Source organism: Macaca thibetana, chromosome 12 (assembly GCF_024542745.1).
Source record: "Macaca thibetana thibetana isolate TM-01 chromosome 12, ASM2454274v1, whole genome shotgun sequence".
Lineage (NCBI taxonomy): Eukaryota > Metazoa > Chordata > Mammalia > Primates > Cercopithecidae > Macaca > Macaca thibetana.
Genome location: NC_065589.1, coordinates 82,838,975 through 82,857,769, shown reverse-complemented (window position 1 = coordinate 82,857,769; position 18,795 = coordinate 82,838,975). Strand labels below are relative to the sequence as shown.

The following is an 18,795-nucleotide window of genomic DNA, read 5'->3' as shown; positions in this document are numbered from 1 at the left end:
TTTCTCTCTATCTTTCTCTCTCTCTCTCTCTCTTTTTTTTTTTTTTTTTTTTTTTGAGACAGGGTCTTCCTCTGTCGCACAGTCTGGAATGCGGTTGTGGTGGCACAATCTCAGCTCACTGCAACCTACGCCACTGGGCTCAAGCAATTTTCCCACCTCAGCCTCCCGAGCCTCCCACGTAGCTGGGACTACAGGTACCACCATACCCAGCTAATGTGTGTATTTTTTATAGAGACAGCGTCTCACCATGTTGCCCAAGCTGGTCATGGACTCCTGAGCTCAAGCAATCTGCCCACCTTGGCCTCCCAAAGTGCTGGGATTACAGGTGAGAGTTCATTTTCTAACAGATGTTCATATTTTGCTGTTACTTTTTTAGCCTAGCAATTAAAAGAAATAGGCACCTTTCACCAAATTACTTGATTTTGAGGCCCCTAGATAACAAGAGATTTGCATTTAAAATGCAAAATAATTATGAAACACAATATAAAGAAGTACTACTTCAATTTTTTTGTTAAAATTTTAAATAAATATTTACAGAATAAGACTATAATTACATATGCCAAAGCATTAGTATCATCTTTTCCTGACTGAGGTTAGAAATGATTTCCATTTCTTACTTTTGTCTGTATTTTCACATAGGCTTATTATGTTTGCAATAAGAAACTATATACCGTATACTCATATATGTTTATGTGTGTGAACATAGAGGAAATTCATTCTAGCGTTTCTTTTTTTTTTTTTTTGAGACCAAGTCTCGCTCTGTCGCCCAGGCTGGAGTGCAGTGGCACTATCTCAGCTCACTGCAAGTTCCCCTCCTGGGTTCACGCCATTCTCCCGCCTCAGCCTCCCGAGAAGCTGGGACTACAGGTGCCCGCCACCATGCCCAGCTAATTTTTTGTATTTTTAGTAGAGACGGGGTTTCACTGTGTTAGCCAATCTCCTGACCTTGTGATCTGCCCACCTCGGCCTCCCAAAGTACTGGGATTACAGGCGTGAGCCACTGCACCTGGCCCATTCTAGGATTTTTCTTTCTTTTTTTTTTTTTTGGAGATGGAGTCTCATTCTGTTGCCCAGGCTGGAATGTGGTGGTGCCATCTCAGCTCACTGCAACTTCTGCCTCTTGGGTTCAAATGATTCTCCTGCCTTAGCCTCCCAAGTAGCTGAGATTACAGGCATGCACCACCACATCCAGCTTATTATTATTATTATTATTGTATTTTTAGTAGAGACAGGGTTTCGCCGTGTTGGCCAGGCTGGTCTCAAACTCTTGACCTCAGGTGATCTACCCGCCTCGGCCTCCCAAGGGCTGGGATTACAGGTGTGAGCCACCACGCCCAGCCCATTCCAGCATTTTGTGCTTCAGTTTCCTCTTTTGAAAAACGACAATGAACTCACTATTGGTGTAAATTCAAAACAAAACAAAAGACACCACAGTATACATCAAATGATGTTTAAAAAATCCTTCAGCCAGGCACGATGGTTCACGCCTGTAATCCCAGCACTTTGGGAGGCAGAGACAGGTGGATTACTTGAGGTCGGGAGTTCGAGGCCAGCCAGACTAACATGGTGAAACCCTGTCTCCACTAAAAATACAAAAAAAAAAAAAAAAAATTAGCTGGGCATGGTGGCACATCCCTGTAATCCCAGCTACTTGGGAGGCTGAGGCAGCAGAATCACTTGAACCTGGGAGGCGGAGGTTGCAGTGAGCCAAGATTGCACCATTGTACTCTAGCCTGGGCATCAAGAGTGAAAATCTGTCTCAAAAAAAAAAAAAAAAAAAAAAAAAAGAATCCTTCAAAATGTTTAATAGGGGAAGAAATTTTAAGTTTTGTGCAATTAAATACTTTTAAATACACATTAAACTCATTTATGCATATGAAAATGAAGAAAACACTTATTGTTGCTGTATCTTAGACAACAGCAAAAGAAATTCTGTTAAAAAATGTAAACCACTTCAGCATTCTTCACAGGGTGAGAAAAATTGTTAGTGACTCTCCATCCAGTAAAAATAAAAGAGCTACCCCATAAAGCATTAAAGATTTGATTAAAGAGGTGGGTTTTCTTTCTTTTTATAGAGCCTTGGACTCTCTATGTTGCCCAGGCTGGACTCAAACTCCTGGACTTAAGCAATCCTCTGGCTCTGGGACTACAGGCATGTGCCACTGCACCCGGCAAAAGGGTGATTTTTATTTTTATTAGTATTTAAGTTTATTTTATGTTTAGAGGTACTTGTGTGGGTTTGTTATATAGGTAAATTGTGTGTGATGGGGGTTTGGTGTGGTTTTTAAAGTGTGGTGCACAGACTCATGAAGGTCCCTGAGACCTTGCAGGAGGTCCTTCAGATTAAACTATTTTCATAGTGATTCAGAGATGTCATTTGCCTTCTTCACTGTGTTGACATTTGACTGATGATATGAAAACAGTAGTGAGAAGGCTGGTAAGATGATCAAATAGGAACAGCTCCAGTATGCAGCTTGCAGCGAGATCAATGCAGAAGACAGGTGATTTCTGCATTTCCAATTGAGATACCCAGCTCATCTCATTGGGACTGGTTAGACAGTGGGTGCAGCCTACAAAGGGTGAGCCGAAGCAGGGTGGGGCGTCGCCTCACCATGGAAGCTCAAGTGGTCAGGGAACTCCCTCCCCTAGCCAAGGGAAGCCGTGAGGGACTGTGCCATGAGGAATGGTGCATTTCAGCCCAGATACTTCACTTTTCCCACAGTCTTCGCAACCCACAGACCAGGAGATTCCCTCCGGCGCCTATTCACCAGGGCCCTGGGTCTCAAGCACAAAACTGGGTGGCTGTTTGGGCAGACACCTAGTTATCTGCTGGAGTTTTGTTCATACCCCAGTGGCGCCTGGAATGCCAGCGAGACAGAACCGTTCACTCCCTGAAAAGGGGGCTGAAGCCAGGGAGCCAAGCGGTCTAGCTCAGCAGATCCTACCCACATGGAGCCCAGTAAGCTAAGATCTGCTGGCTTGAAATTCTCGCTGCCAGCACAGGAGTCTCTGACACTGGAGCTTGGTAGGGGGAGGGGCATCTGCCATTACGGAGGGTTGAGTAGGCAATTTCCCCTCACAATGTAAACAAAGCCACCAGGAAGTTTCGAATTAGGCAGAGCTCACCGCAGCTGGGCAAAGCCTCTGTAGCCAGACTGCCTCTCTAGATTCCTCCTCTCTGGGCAGGACATCTTTGAAAGAAAGGCAGTAGCCCCAGTCAGGGACTTTTAGATGAAACTCCCATCTCCCTTGGACAGAGCACCTGGGGAAAGGGGCGACTGTGGGCACAGCTTCAGCAGACTTAAATGTCCCTGCCTGCCAGCTCTGAAGAGAGCAGTGGATCTCCCAGCACAGTGCTCCAGCTCTGCTAAGGGACAGACTGCCTCCTCAAGTGGGTCCCTGACCCCCATGCTTCCTGACTGGGAGACACATCTCAGCAGGGGTCAACAGACACCTCATACAGGAGAACTCCAGCTGGCATCTGGCAGGTGCCCCTCTGGGCCACAGCTTCCACAGGAAGGAGGGAACAGGCAGCATTCTTTGCTGTTCTGCAGCCTCCGCTGGTGATACCCAGGCAAACAGGGTCTGGAGTGGACCTCCAGCAGACTTCAGCAGACCTGCAGCAGAGGGGCCTGATTGTTAGAAGGAAAACTAATAAACAGAAAGGAATGGCATCAATATCAACAAAAAGGACGTCCACCCAAAAACCCCATCTGAAGGTTACCAACATCAAAGACCAAACGTAAATAAATCCACGAAGATGAGGAAAAACCAATGCAAAAACGCTGAAAATTCCAAAACCCAGAATGCCTCTTCTCCTCCAAAGGATCACAACTCCTTGCCAGCAAGAGAACAAAACTGGATGGAGAATGAATTTGACGAATTGACAGAAGTAGGCTTCAGAAGGTGGGTAATAACAAACTCCTCTGAACTAAAAGATCATGTTCTAACCCAATGCAAGGAAGCTAAGAACCTTGGAAAAAGGTTAGAGGAATTGCTAACCAGAATAACCAGTTTAGAGAAGAACATAAATGACCTGATGGAGATGAAAAACACAGCACGAGAACTTCATGAAGCATATGCAAGTATCAAAAGCTGAATCGATCAAGTGGAAGAAAGGATATCAGAGATTGAAGATCAACTTAATGAAATAAAGCATGAAGACAAGATTAGAGAAGAAAGAATGAAAAGGAACAAACAAAGCCTCCAAGAAATATGGGACTATGTGAAAAGACCAAACCTATGTTTGATTGGTGTACCTGAAAGTGACAGGGAGAATGGAACCAAGTTGGAAAACACTCTTAAGGATAGTATCCAGGAGAACTTCCCCAACTTAGCAAGGCAGACCAACATTCAAATTCAGGAAATACAGAGAACACAACAAAGATAATCCTCCAAAAGAGCAACCCCAAGACATATAATCATCAGATTCACCAAGGTTGAAATGAAGGAAAAAATATTAAGGGCAACCAGGACAGAAAGGTTGGGTTACCCACAAAGGGAAACCCATTAGACTAACAGCAGATCTCTCTGCAGAAACCCTACAAGCCAGAAGAGAGTGGGGACCAATATTCAACATTCTTAAAGAAAAGAATTTTCAATCCAGAATTTCATATCCAACCGAACTGAGCTTCATAAGCGAAGGAGAAATAAAATCCTTTACAGACAAGCAAATGCTGAGAGATTTTGTCACCACCAGGACTGCCTTACAAGAGCTCCTGAAGGAAGTACTAAATATGGAAAGGAAAAACTGGTACCAGCCACTGTGAAAACATACCAAATTGTAAAGACTGTTGAAACTATGAAGAAAATGCATCAACTAATAGGCAAAATAACCAGCTAAAATCATAATGGCAGGATCAGATTCACGCATAACAACATTAACCTTAAATGTAAATGGGCTAAATGCCCCAATTAAAAGACACAGACTGGCAAATTGGATAAACAGTCAGGACCCATTGGTGTGTATTCAGGAGACGCATGTCACGTGCAAAGACACACATGGGCTCAAAATAAAGGGATGGAGGAAGATTTACCAAACAAATGGAAAGCAAAAAAAGCAGGAGTTGGTTTAAAGCAGATTTTAAACCAACAAAGAGAAAAAAAGACAAAGAAGGGCATTACATAATGGTAAAGGGATCAACACAACAAGAAGAGCCAACTATCCTAAATATATATGCACCCAATACAGCAGCACCCAGATTCACAAAGCAAGTCTTTAGAGACCTACAAAGAAACTTAGACTCCCACACAATAATAGTAGGAGATTTTAACACCCCACTGTCAATATTAGACAAATCAATGAGACTGAAAATTAACAAGTATATTCAGGACTTGAACTCAGCTCTGGACCAAGCAGACATAATAGACATCTACAGGACTCTCCACCCAAAATCAACAGAATATACATTCTTCTCAGCACCAAATCGCACTTATTCTAAAATTGACCACATAATTGGAAGTAAAACACTCCTCAGCAAATGCAAAATAACTGAAATCATAACACACAGTCTCTCATACCAAAGTGCAATCAAATTAGAACTGAGGATTAAGAAACTCACTCAAAATCACACAACTACATGGAAACTGAACAACATGCTCCTGGGTAAAAAATGAAATGAAGGCAGAAATAAAGAAGTTCTTTGAAACCAATGAGAACAAAGATATAACGTACTAGAATCTCTGAGACACAGCTAAAGCAGTGTTTAGAGAGAAATTTATAGAACTAAATATCCACAGGAGAAAGTAGGAAAGATCTAACATCGACACCCTAACATCACAATTAAAAGAACTAGAGAAGCAGGAGCACACAAATTCCAAAGCTAGCAGAAGATAACAAATAACTAAGATTAGAGTAGAACTGAAGGAGATAGAGACACAAAAATCCTTTTAAAAAAATCAGTGAATCCAGGAGCAGGTTTTTGAAAAGATTAACAAAATAGATATACCACTAGCCAAACTAATAAAGAAGAAAAGAGAGAAGAATCAAACAGACACAATAAAAAATGATAAACGGGGCATCACCACTGATCTTACAGAAATACAAAGTACCGTCAGCGAATACTATAAATACTTCTATGCAAATAAACTAGAAAATCTAGAAGAAATGGATAAATTCCTGGACACATACACCATCCCAAGACTAAATCAGGAAGAAGTTGAATACCTGAATCAACTAATAACAAGTTCTGAAATTGAGATAGTAATTAATAGCCTACCAACCAAAAAAATGCCCAGGACCAGATGTATTCACAGCCAAATTCTACCAGAGGTACAAATAGGAGCTGGTACCATTCCTTTTGAAACTATTCCAAACAATAGAAAAAGAGGGAATCCTCTCTAACTCATTTTATGAGGCCAGCATCATCCTAATACAAAAGCCTGGTAGAGACACAACAAAAAAAGAAAATTTCAGGCCAATACCCCCGATGAACATTGATGTGAAAATCCTCAAGAAAATACTGGCAAACCGAATCCAGCAGCACATCAGAAAGCTTATCCACCACGATCAAGTGGGCCTCATCCCTGTGATGCAAAGCTGGTTCAACATATGCAAATCAATAAACATAATCCATCACATAAACAGAACCAAAGACAAAAATCACATGATTATCTCAATAGATGCAGAAAAGGCCCTCAACAAAATTCAACACCCCTTCATGCTAAAAACTCTCAATAAACTAGGTATTGATGGAACATGTCTGAAAATAATAAGAGCTATTCATGACAAACCAAAAGCCAATATCATACTGAATGGGCAAAAGCTGGAAGTATTCCCTTTGAAAACCGGCACAAGACAAGAATGCCCTCTTTCACCACTTCTATTCAACATGGTATTCGAAGTTCTGGCCACGACAATCAGGCAAGAGAAAGAAATAAAGCGTATTCAAATAGAAAGAGAGGAAGTCAAATTGTCTCTGTTTGCAGATGACAAGATTGTATATTTAGAAAACTCCATCATCTCAGCGCAAAATCTCCTTAAGCTGATAAACAACTTCAACAAAGTCTCAGGATACAAAATCAATGTGCAAAAATCACAAGCATTCCTATACTCCACTAACAGACAGAGAGCCAAATCATGAGTAAACTCCCATTCATAATTGCTACAAAGAGAATAAAATACCTAGGAATCCAACTTACAATGGATGTGAAGGACCTTTTCAAGAATTACAAACCACTGCTCAAGGAATAAGAGAGGACAAAAACAAATGGAAACACATTTCATGCTAGTGGATACGAAGAACCAATATCGTGAATATAGCCATACTGGTCAAAGTAATTTATAGATTCAATGCTATCCCCATCAAGCTACCATTGACTTTCGTCACAGATTTAGAAAAAACTACTTTAAATTTCATATGGAATCAAAAAGGAGCCCGTATAGCCAAGACAATTTTAAGCAAAAGAACAAAGCTGGAGGCATCATGCCACCTGACTTCAAACTATACTACAAAGCTACAGTAACCAAAACAGCATGGTACTGGTACCAAAACAGATATACAGACCAATGGAACAGAACAGAGACCTCAGAAATAATGTCACACATCTACAACCATCTGATCTTTGACAAATCAAGCAATGGGGAAAGGATTCCCTACTTAGTAAATGGTGTTGGAAAAACTGGCTAGCCATATGCAAAAAACTGAAACTGGACACCTTCCTTACACCTTATACAAAAATTAACTCAAGATGGATTAAAGACATAAACATAAGACCTAAAACCATAAAAACCCGAGAAGAAAATCTAGGTAATACCATTCAGGATATAGGCATGGGCAAATACTTCATGACTAAAACACTAAAAGCAATAAAAGTCAAAATTGACAAATGGGATCTAATTAAACTAAAGAGCTTCTGCACAACAAAAGAAACTATCATCAGAGTGAACAGGAAACCTACAGAGTGGGAGAAAATTTCTGCAATCTATCCATCTGACAAAGAGCTAATATCCAGAATCTACAAATAACTTAAACAAATTTATAAAAAACAAAAAACAAACAACAACAACAACAAAAATCCCATCAAAAAGTGGGCAAAGGATATGAACAGACACTTCTCAAAAGAAGACATTTATGTGGCCAAGAAACATGGAAAAAAGCTCATTATCACTGGTCATTAGAGAAATGCAAAGCAAAACCACAATGAGATACCATCTCACGCCAGTTAGAATGGCAATCATTAAAAAGTCAGGAAACAACAGACGCTGCAGAGGATGTGGAGAAATAGAAATGCTTTTACACTGTTGGTAGGAGTGTAAATTAGTTCAATCATTGTGGAAGACAGTGTGGCTATTCCTCAAGGATCTAGAATCAGAAATACCATTTGACTTAGCAATCCCATTACTGGGTATATACCCAAAGGATTATAAATCATTCTACTATAAAGACACATGCACACGTATGTTTATTGTGGCACTGTTCAAAATAGCAAACGCTTGGAAACAACCCAAATGTCCATCAATGGTAGACCAGATAAAGAAAATGTGGCACATATACACCATGGAATACTGTACAGCCATAAAAAAGGATAAGTTCTTGCCCTTTGCAGGGACATGGATGAAGCTCAAACCATCATACTCAGCAAACTAACACAAGAACAGAAAACCAAACAGCATGTTCTCACTCATAAGTGGGAGTTGAACAATGAGAACACATGGGCACAGGGAGGGTAACATCACACACCAGGGCCTGTTGGGAGGTGGGAGGCTAGGGGGAGGGATAGCACTAGGAGAAATACCGAACATAGATGATGGGTTGATGGGTGCAGCAAACCACCATGGCAAGTGTATAACTATGTAACAAACCTGTACATTCTGCACATGTATCTCAGAACTTAAAGTATAATAATAATAATAAAATAGAATAAATCAATACTTCCCAATACTTTAAGATTTGTCTGATGAGAATGGTAGTGATATTAACAAATGTGATTTTTTTGATATTGTATCATGAAATCTGTAAGGTCTGCATAGCTCACTGAATCAATATTTTACAAAGAACAAAGCATCATATTACAAAATCATACACTGGTTTTTAAAAAGCCATTCAAAATGAAAAGAGACCAATGGCTTTTCAGATTAACAACATGAAACATTCACTGATGTTTCAGATTCCTCGTTGAAACTACTTTCACCTGTTATCTAGTTTTACCTGTTATCTACTATCACCTGTTATCTAGTTTGAAGGTAATATCGAAGAAGAATGTCCACAGGCATTGAAAAAAGCGATTACATGCTTCTTCCTTTTCCAACTACATGTTTATATGAGGTTTGACTTTCTTCATGGAATTCAATTTTTGAAAAAGGCAAAAGATTAAATGCAGAAGCAGATAGAGAATCCAGTTGTCTTCCATTAAACCAGATGTTTAAAGAGATTTCCAAATATATAAAACAGTGCTGCTCCATTTTAGAGCAGAAGGCCTGTTAATTTTTGTTTTGTTTCAGAAAATACAGTTATTTTTCATAAAAACATATTACAGTAATATGCAGTGGGTTTCTTATTATAATTATTAAATAAATCAATAGATAATTATTTTAAGACATTTCTATTTTACTTTCTAGTATGATGATTATGGGTATATATAACCCACATAAACTAAAGCTCTTGGGACTCTTAATTTTTTAGAGTCTAAGGGAGTCCTGAGATCTAAAAGTCTGAGGACTACTAGATTAAAATAACTAGAGATAAATTAGTAAGTGGTAATGAGAGGAAGCAAAAATTAACATTTGTTTTGAATGTCTGTTTTGTTCTGAGTTCATTCAGTTCTCACAATTACTCTAGGAGGTCAATATTATTATTCCCATTTATAAGTGATGAGACTGAGCTCAAAGAGAGTAATTGTTTATCCCAAGTTAGGATTGTAACCCAGGTCTGAAAAATTCTATGCTCTTTCCTTTTACCTCTAATTGCCTTCCTACTAAGAACATTTTATTCTACAATTATAAGGTTTAGTTTGATCAGAAGACTGATTTTTTTTATCTTGACATGTATATGTATGTATGTGTGTATGAGGGGATACTATCTAGACAGAGAAACTGAGAGAGTTAGGACTATAATGGAAATGGAAAATCTATAATTTTGCCTCAAAAAAGAACTTGCTATTTATAACCTTAATGGTAAATTTTGCCAATAATAATAATCTTCAGAAAATAGGATATATTGAACCTTTTAAGGGATCAAATATATGATTCTCCTACAGGTCTCCACTTTTTGCCCCCTCCTACAGTGCTCTGGTCTCCCCCTAATCACACCCTGTTGTTGTTAATAGCACCTCCTATTTTTTGAGAATGTATCATGGTCAGGCCCAATGCCAAATGCTTTCATTCATTAACTCATTCAATTCTTTCTTTCTTTTTTTTTTTTTTTTGAGATGTAGTCTTACTCTGTCACTTAGACTGGAGTACTGTGGCGCAGTCTCGACTCACTGCAACCTCTGCCTCCGGGGTTTAAGCGATTCTCCTGCCTCAGCCTCCTAAGTAGCTGGGATTACAGGCGCGTGCTCCCATGCCCGGCTAATTTTTTTGTATTTTTAGTAGAAAAAGGGTTTTACCATGTTGTCCAGGCTGATCTCAAACTCCTGACCTCATGATTCACCCACCTCGGCCTCCCAAAGCACTGGGATTGCAGGCGTGAGCCAGCACGCCGGGCCAACTCATTCAATTCTTAAAACCACTCTTTGTGATTGGCATTGTTATTCTAGACTTACAGCGAAAACACTGAAGACTTGAGAAATGAAATGATTCACCCAAGGTCACATTATTTGTGAGTGTATGAATCAAGACTGAATCCAGGGCTGACTCCAAAGCCCTTGTGCTTAATCACCATGCGATATCATGTACCTGCTTCCCCAAAGGATTTCAGCTACTTGAGAACTGGGACTAGGTCTTTTTCTTCCAAAAATACTCATGCCTAGCACATTGCTTGGTACATAGTTGGAACTCAGTAAATTTTGTTGAACAAATGAATGAATAAATAAATGCATGAATAAAGTGCAGTCAGAGGTAAATAAAGAGCCAAACTGCTTTCATTTACTTGAAGCCCGATTAAGGACAGGGTCTCATTGTTAGTTCAAGATGCTGGGCTGCCAGTTTAGCTGAGCCATCCAACCTTGTTAATTTTAGTTATTTTCTCTGGTAACATTCCACACTCATTGGTTCCCATGATTATTATTGTACTGCATGTTGCTACATCGTACCTGATCTGTGACATGAGGAATGATTTTAAATATACACTCTGGGGCAGAGGTGGCACTTTGTAATTCTAGATGGAATTGCCCTACTAAACTCTCTATGAAAGCTTATTGTAGGGGCAAGACACACAGTATACCAAAGAACTAAATACAAATTGTATTCAGGAATAATATTCTCTGATTTTAAAAATGGGGCCAAAACCATTAGCAATACTTTTTTTTTTTTTTTTTTTTTTTTTTTTTTTTTTTTTTGAGACGGAGTCTCGCTCTGTCGCCCAGGCTGGAGTGCAGTGGCGCAATCTCGGCTCACTGCAAGCTCCGCCTCCCGGGTTCACGCCATTCTCCTGCCTCAGCCTCCCGAGTAGCTGGGACTACAGGCGCCCGCCCCTGCGCCCGGCTAATTTTTTCTATTTTTAGTAGAGACGGGGTTTCACCATGGTCTCGATCTCCTGACCTTGTGATCCGCCCACCTCGGCCTCCCAAAGTGCTGGGATTACAGGCGTGAGCCACCACGCCCGGCCAATACTTTTATGTTAGATAGTTAAGAGGTTGTTAGCACCAAGCTTATTTCCCTTTACAAGTGAATCAAGCAATGAATAACAATAATCATACCTTACTTTTTATTATACAGCATTTTTGAGGGTATAAGTCTTTATAACTTTTTATAGAAATCTATGTATTCAGTGTTGCAGGAACTGCTCGTAGATGCCACCTTGTATCCATCTTTCTTTCTTCCCTAATAACAGAATGCTGATTTTGGAGGAGCAACTAGCAATGTGCTTCCTTTATAGTTAACTGTGGTCATGTAACTAAATGCCAGCCAATGAGATGCAAGTCTAAGGTGTTGAGTAAAATTTCTGGCAAAAACTTCTTAAGTTGGGGAAATAAAATTTAACAACCATTTATAATTTTTTTTTTAAAAAAACGTACCAAGCAAGGAATAGAAGATAATTTCCTTGATCTGATGAAAGAAAATGAAAAAACACTAGCTAACAACATACCTAATGGTAAAACACTGATCCTTTCTCCCTAAGATCATGAACATGACTAGATTGTCCTCTCCTACTACATCTATTTAAAAGGGTACTGGAGACCCAAGTTGGTGCATTAAGGCAAGAAATAAGAAAGAAGAGCATAGATATTGGAGGAAAAAGAAGTTGTTATTCATAGATGACATGATCATATACACAGAAAGTTCTAAGGAATCTATAAAAATCACACTAGAACTAATGAGAAAATTCATGAAGTTTGCAGGATACAAAGTGAATATGCAAAATCAATTGCATTTCTACATGTTATCCATAAAGAATTTGAAAATAAAAAATTTTAAATGTCCCTAGAAATAAATAAAACAAAACATGTGCAAGATATCTACCCTGAAAATGACAAAACATTGCTCTGAGAAATTAAACAAGGTCTGAATAAATGAAGATATATGTCATATAAAATGATTGGAAAATTCGATGTGTGTAAGCTGTTCAATATCCCCACAATTGATCTATGGTTTCAATGTTGTCTCAATAAAAATCTCAGCATATTTTTTAAAGAAATTGACAAGATGATTCTAAAATTTATATGGAAATGCAAAGGATCTAGGATAAACAAAATGAAAATACAAAGTTGGAGGACTTATGGTCCTGATTTCAAGACTTTCTATAAAGCTACAATAAGGGAGGTAGTGAGGCATTAGTTGTTACATGGGTATATGCAATGGATCAATGAAACAGAATAGTGTCCAGAATTAGCCTCACACATACATGGTCAACTGCTTGTCCACAAAGACATTAAGATAACTCAATGTGGAAAAGAAAATCTTGTGTAACAAATACTGCTTGAACAACTAGATATCTCTACGGAAACAAAAGATGAACCTAGACCTTTTTTCTCATTCCAAATACAAAAGCTAATTCGAGATCAGAAGCCTAAATGTAAGCACGTTAACCGTAAAGTTTCTAGAAGAAAATACAGCAGAAGTCTTTGTGACCTTTACGGTAAGCAAAAATTTCTTAAGACATAAAATACAGTAACCATAAAATTAAAAATTAATAAGCTGAACTTCATCAAAATTACAAACTTTTGCTTGACCAAAGGTATTGCCAGAAAAATTAAAATACAAGCCATACACTGGGAGAGAATATTTTTGACAAAAATATACATTTTTTTGCAAAATATATTTGACAAAAACTTGTATCCAGCATATAAAAAGTACTCTTACCACACAATATTGGAAAGACAGTCTAATCTTAAACAAATGGGCAAAAGATTTGAAAAGAAACTTCACGAAATAAGAAATAAAAATGGCAGAAAAGATGTTCAACATCATCATTAAGGAGATGCAAATCAAAGCTACAATGAGATGCTACCCCACACCTATTAGAATGGCTAAAATTTAAAAAACTGACAACACCAAGTATCAGTAAGGATGTGGAATATCTGGAACCCTGTCACACTACTGAAGGAAATGCAAAATGGTACGTTCACTTTGGAAAACAATTTGGTAGTTTCTTTAAAAATTATAAGTATCATATAGTTCAGCAACTCCAGTTTAGGTGTCTATTATAGAGAAATAAAAGCATACATCTATACAAAGACTTCTACACAAGTGTTCATAGCAGCCTTTTCATAATAATCCCCCCAAATAGAAACAACCCAAATGTCCACCAATGAAAGAATGAGTAAACAAAATGTAGTAAATATATACAATGGATTATTAATTAAAACAAAAAGAAGCAAACTCCTGATACATACGAAATCATAGGTAAATCTTGAAAACATTATGTTGAACCAAAGAAGCCAAAAACATAGGGCATATACTACATTATATATTCATACAAAATTCAGGAATAGGCAAAACCAATATAAATTATAGAAATAGAAAGTGGTTGCCTCTGAAGTGGTAGAACTAACTGTAATGTGAAATTTCTGAGGTGATGGACATATTCTACATCATGTTTTGGATATTGATTGCAATGGTATATTTAACCATCAAAACACATCAAACTGAACATTTTTGATCTGTGCATTTTAGGCATGTCAACTATACATGAAAAGGAGTTGTGAGGGAGTGGGCAGACAGTGCCCTTATTGCCACTATTTTCCTCCTTTCCTTCTGACTGAAATGAAGAAGTAATGATCAGTGCCGTGGCAGCATTCTTGGACCATGAAGATAAATCCAAGTGTCAATAATGGTGAAGCAGAGAGCAGAAAAAGTCCTAGATTCCTCATGTTTACGGATCTGCCATATCACCACTGAATGGCCTTTCTCTGTATTTCATGCAAAAGAGAAAAGAAAATATTGGCCAGGCGTGGTGGCTTACGCATGTAATCCCAGCACTTTGGGACGCCAAGCGGGGCAGATCGCTTGAGGTCAGGAGTGTGAGATCAGCCTGGCCAACATAGTGAAACCCAGTCACTACTAAAAATACAAAAATTAGCCAGGCATGGTGGCGGGCACTTGTAATCTCAGCTACTCGGGAGGCTGACACAGGAGAATCGCTTGAACCCAGGAGGCAGAGGTTTCAGTGAGCCAAGATCATGCCACTGCACTCCAGCCTGGGTGACAGAATGAAACTCCATTTCAAAACAAAACAAAACACAAAAAACAAAAATACTCTTTTTTTATGCCACTGTCTCAGATACTCGCAACCAAACACAATTTCTAAGTGTTACAATCACTGATAAATTTCTTTTATGGTTAAATTATTTTTGATTACGTTAGATTGTAGTTGGGAACTATACTGAGATGTTTTTTAAATGGTATAATAAAAGCTGTTTATCTTTTATAGAGATTGATGCCTTTGGTGTATAAAAGTATTATAAGTTAATAAACATTTGGAAAATTATTTCATATAAACTAGATATATAGCAGTAATGGGCTTGCTTTTGGGACAAATCAAATCTCGGTACAGATCATGGATTAGTCATGTGGCCTTGGGCAAATAGCTAATCTCTCGGAGCCTCACTTCCTCTGAGTGTAGGGCTGATGTTATTAAGCTAGCTTTAACCTGCTGTTTAACCTGCTGTTATTATGAAGACTGAATGAGGTCATGCATGTAAAACCTTCAGCATAAGGTCTGGGACAGAGCATATGGTAGCTCTTTTTCAATAGGAGACTATTTGATTCTGAACATGTCATTCACTGCACAGATAAGCCATCACAAAGCAATTTGTCCTCCACCATCACCTGCATAATATGTGGTTTTTAATAGCTTATTATAGCATATTAGAATGGAGTCATTGCCTATGGAGTCATTTACTACTGAATTTAATAGCAGTGAAGGCTGCATGCCTTCTCCAAGCAATAAGAGAAACCAATATTTCCCAGAGTATGTCAGAAAAAGTTGCAAAAATTATTATTTTGCCAGAAGTCATTGTCATGGAGAAAGACTCTCGGAAAGTGAAGGTTATTTTCAAATAACCTCAGAAAGTGGTGGCCATTGAGGCTAGAAAGTGTCTGAGAGACTGGGACTGGGCACCATCCAATGGAGCCTATGGTGAAAGCCTTGGTTCCCTTGCATGCATAACACACATTCTGGTTTGCCACATCCTGCCCTACACTGGGAGGCAAATGCAGAGGCCACAAGGACCCACGGCTAGAACCATGTAGTTCAGATGATCTCACCTCACTCCAAGCAACCTAGGCCTCTGAGAGAACTGCTGAGATCCAACCAGACGAGGCAGAAATGCCAGGGAGTTAGCAAGCTCCTGGCAAGTGCAGCTCAGAGCAGGAGTATCTCCATAGAAAATCAGCACACATAGATGCCAAGAGAATCATTTACTTACCTGCAAGGGTTGGCAATTTCTTCTGGTGTTGTTTTCACAAAAGGGGATACAGGTTTTTCCACAAAAGATCCGAAGCCCAGTCTAAAGTTGCTGGTTAATTTAGACATCTCTTTGGAAAGCCGGGAGCCCAACTCCTTGATTGTGTTGAGGTCATCATCCATGGAGGCGGAGAGGTCCATGAGGTAATACAAATCCACCGGGTAGTCCTCAGTCTGGCGGACATGCACCTGCAGAGTCTGCGCACCACCTGCAAAGCCCAATAGGAAAAGCAAACCCAGGAAAACACACTGAGATTTATTTGCAACTGGCCACTTGCTGGGTCAGCTGGCTATTTCACCTCAATAAGAACTTACTGAAATACATAGGATTTCGTTAACTGTGTGGTTAAGAACCTAAATGAACCAACCCATGAAATTCTTTCCGCAGTGAGTTTAGAACTATTGGAGAATAAGTTAGGATATTTTATATCTCCTTGGGAGAACTAGCATCCATTTAGATAGAAGATAAGCTGAATTTTTTGTGTGTCGTTTTAGAAAAGGGGAACCAAATAAAAGAGAGTTTAAATCTACATTACAATCCTTGAAGAAATGTGAGGTAAGCGTTAACAACATTTGAGTAATTTAAATGGTTACTATTAGAGATGGCTTCTTCAGTAACACAATTGGACTGCCAGGGACCGATGTGAATAAAGAAATGTGTGAGCCTAGCAATTTTCGATTTCCTTAAGAATGGGAAATTCGAGTCATAATAATCAATGATATGTAATATGATACAAGACACATTAGTGGGGTAGCAGAATTACCATATATAACATTAGATCTATTTACATGAGCCAAATCCTAACATACCTGGTCTCAACTTAAGGATCAAGCTTTGAGGTGCAATCTGAACAATGTCAGAACTATTTTTCTGTCTGCCTACACTGAGAGGCTTATTTTTAAGTATTTCTACTTGGGAGACAGGGTTTTCGATGAAGTTTAATTGACATCCTTTAGCTAAAAGGTTTGCTGGGGTATCACACCTTTCACCAACTCCAGATGGACGGGTAAAATTCTAAAAAAGAAAAAGAAAAACAATAACCAGAAAAAGAAAACAAATCTGAATTTCTTTTATAAGATACCAGCAATTGAAAGTTTTTCTGCACACTTTGCTAGTTAAGCATCTTATCATATTGTATCCCTACATGACTAACATTGATTATAGGTCTAAAGTTAAGTTATAGGTGAATAACCAGAGAATTCTGCCAGTAAAATTCTGAGTAAAACTGGAGTCTCCTTTCAATTATATTCACCTGAATTCATGTAACAATTTTGGGGGTGGTGGGTAGGAGGGAGTGTGGGGGAGGTCTTGAGGTCACTTCTTTAAAGCTTCTTCCCAGGCCATGACCAGATCCTTGAAACAGTTGGGTTCATAAAGTTGACATCATTCCATGAATTTATCTGCTCAGGCTGACCTGTAGGTTTGATTCCACAATCAAATCTTTATCACTAGATTTGGGAATTGACACACTGTCCAAGTGCTCCAGTGTCAATCCCTAAATCTAGTGATAAAGAGAGATCCTGAGGATTCCTAAAGGGTAGGGATTGCAACATCTCCCCCATCTAGCACTCTCTGCCAGTTGTATGCACTGGTCTGTTACCCTTATAGTGCAGCATGACTTCACCAAAATTGACCTCTTGTGGACTTTAAACCCAGAGTCTTGAAGCATTCTAGTTCAAGATCCTTTAGAACTTTCTCCAAGATTTGAAAGTGAGGAAGAAAAGTGAAAAAGATGGGTTAAAAGTCTGCTTTTCTGTGTGGGACACAGGAGTTCCACAAGGATAGCAGAGGTACAGTGAGATGAAGTCGTTCGCAGCAGAGATGTGGTCATTCAAATTCTGGAACACCCAAAACAGGGAGATGGAGCTAACAGATTAAATACCTAACTTACCTGATAGGCACGACTGCTCTAGAGGGGGCATGACACTACGCAAAGGGGAACTTGTTGCCCATTGACTCTCATGCTTAGAGAAAACCAAACCAATGCTCACACTATTTTCCTTGCCTCTTAGAACTCCAAGCCACTCTTGCTGTTTTCACCAGCTAGGAAAGTTAGATTTCTTCTGAAATTGATTTTGAGAATACAATTTGTTATCAATCAGTAGGCCTGTGCATGTCTGAAGCTCTAGGCCAGGCATGGCAAACTGTAACTTCCCATGATGTCACTAAGGGAAACAGTGGCTGGCCAAGGCTTCAGAATCCTTCTCAACACAGTGTCATTGCTATCCCTCTAGTCATAGCCTTTGCCAAAAGATCAGAGGTGGTGTTAACCACATGACCTATTTTCTATCTGCCCTAAGCAGAAGCCTAATTTACTTTTTGCTCCAACTGCCTCAACTGGCATCCTCATAACTACTTCTAATATTAGAGTGGCCTCTTAGAATAATTTGGCTTTACAATTTGACAACAATTTGGCTACCAAGTATTATCCACAAGTAAAGTTATCAGCAGCAACTTAGGAAACTCTCTTAACTAAATGCTGAAAAATGCATTTAAATGAAAATTCTAGGCTGATTTGTTATTTTATCTCTCTGGCATGAAACTAATACTTCTTCAGGAAGTCAATACCCAAAAACATGTGAATTTTTCCCTCCTTGTATCTTCTCAATCCTGCTTTGATGCAGGAACTCAAAAAAAGGCATAATTCTCTTGGACTTTTGTTTGTGGTCGCGTCGGTCAAGGCTCTGGTAGGGGACTGAGCTACGTTTGTGCTCTCCTGTCTTCATGGATACACACTGAACTCAGAGTTTGGGTTTCCACAGGTAGTACCCAGTTCTGAGTTTGGTG

At 39.1% G+C, this 18,795-nt stretch overlaps 1 protein-coding gene across 7 annotated transcripts in view; it reads right to left on the bottom strand.

Moving 5' to 3' along the window:
- Window positions 1-18,795, bottom strand: part of ITGB6 (integrin subunit beta 6) — a 148,160-nt gene that overhangs the window by 72,588 nt on the left and 56,777 nt on the right. For 5 of the 7 annotated variants that reach the window (XM_050752267.1, XM_050752263.1, XM_050752261.1 and 2 more), the window contains 2 exons: window positions 16,818-17,022; window positions 15,970-16,216 (listed from right to left, as the gene is read on the bottom strand). In XM_050752267.1, coding sequence (XP_050608224.1) covers window positions 15,970-16,216; window positions 16,818-17,022 — 452 coding nt within the window. The remainder of the gene's footprint in view (window positions 1-15,969; window positions 16,217-16,817; window positions 17,023-18,795) is intronic. The other 2 variants (XM_050752266.1, XM_050752264.1) reach the window with 1 other exon arrangement.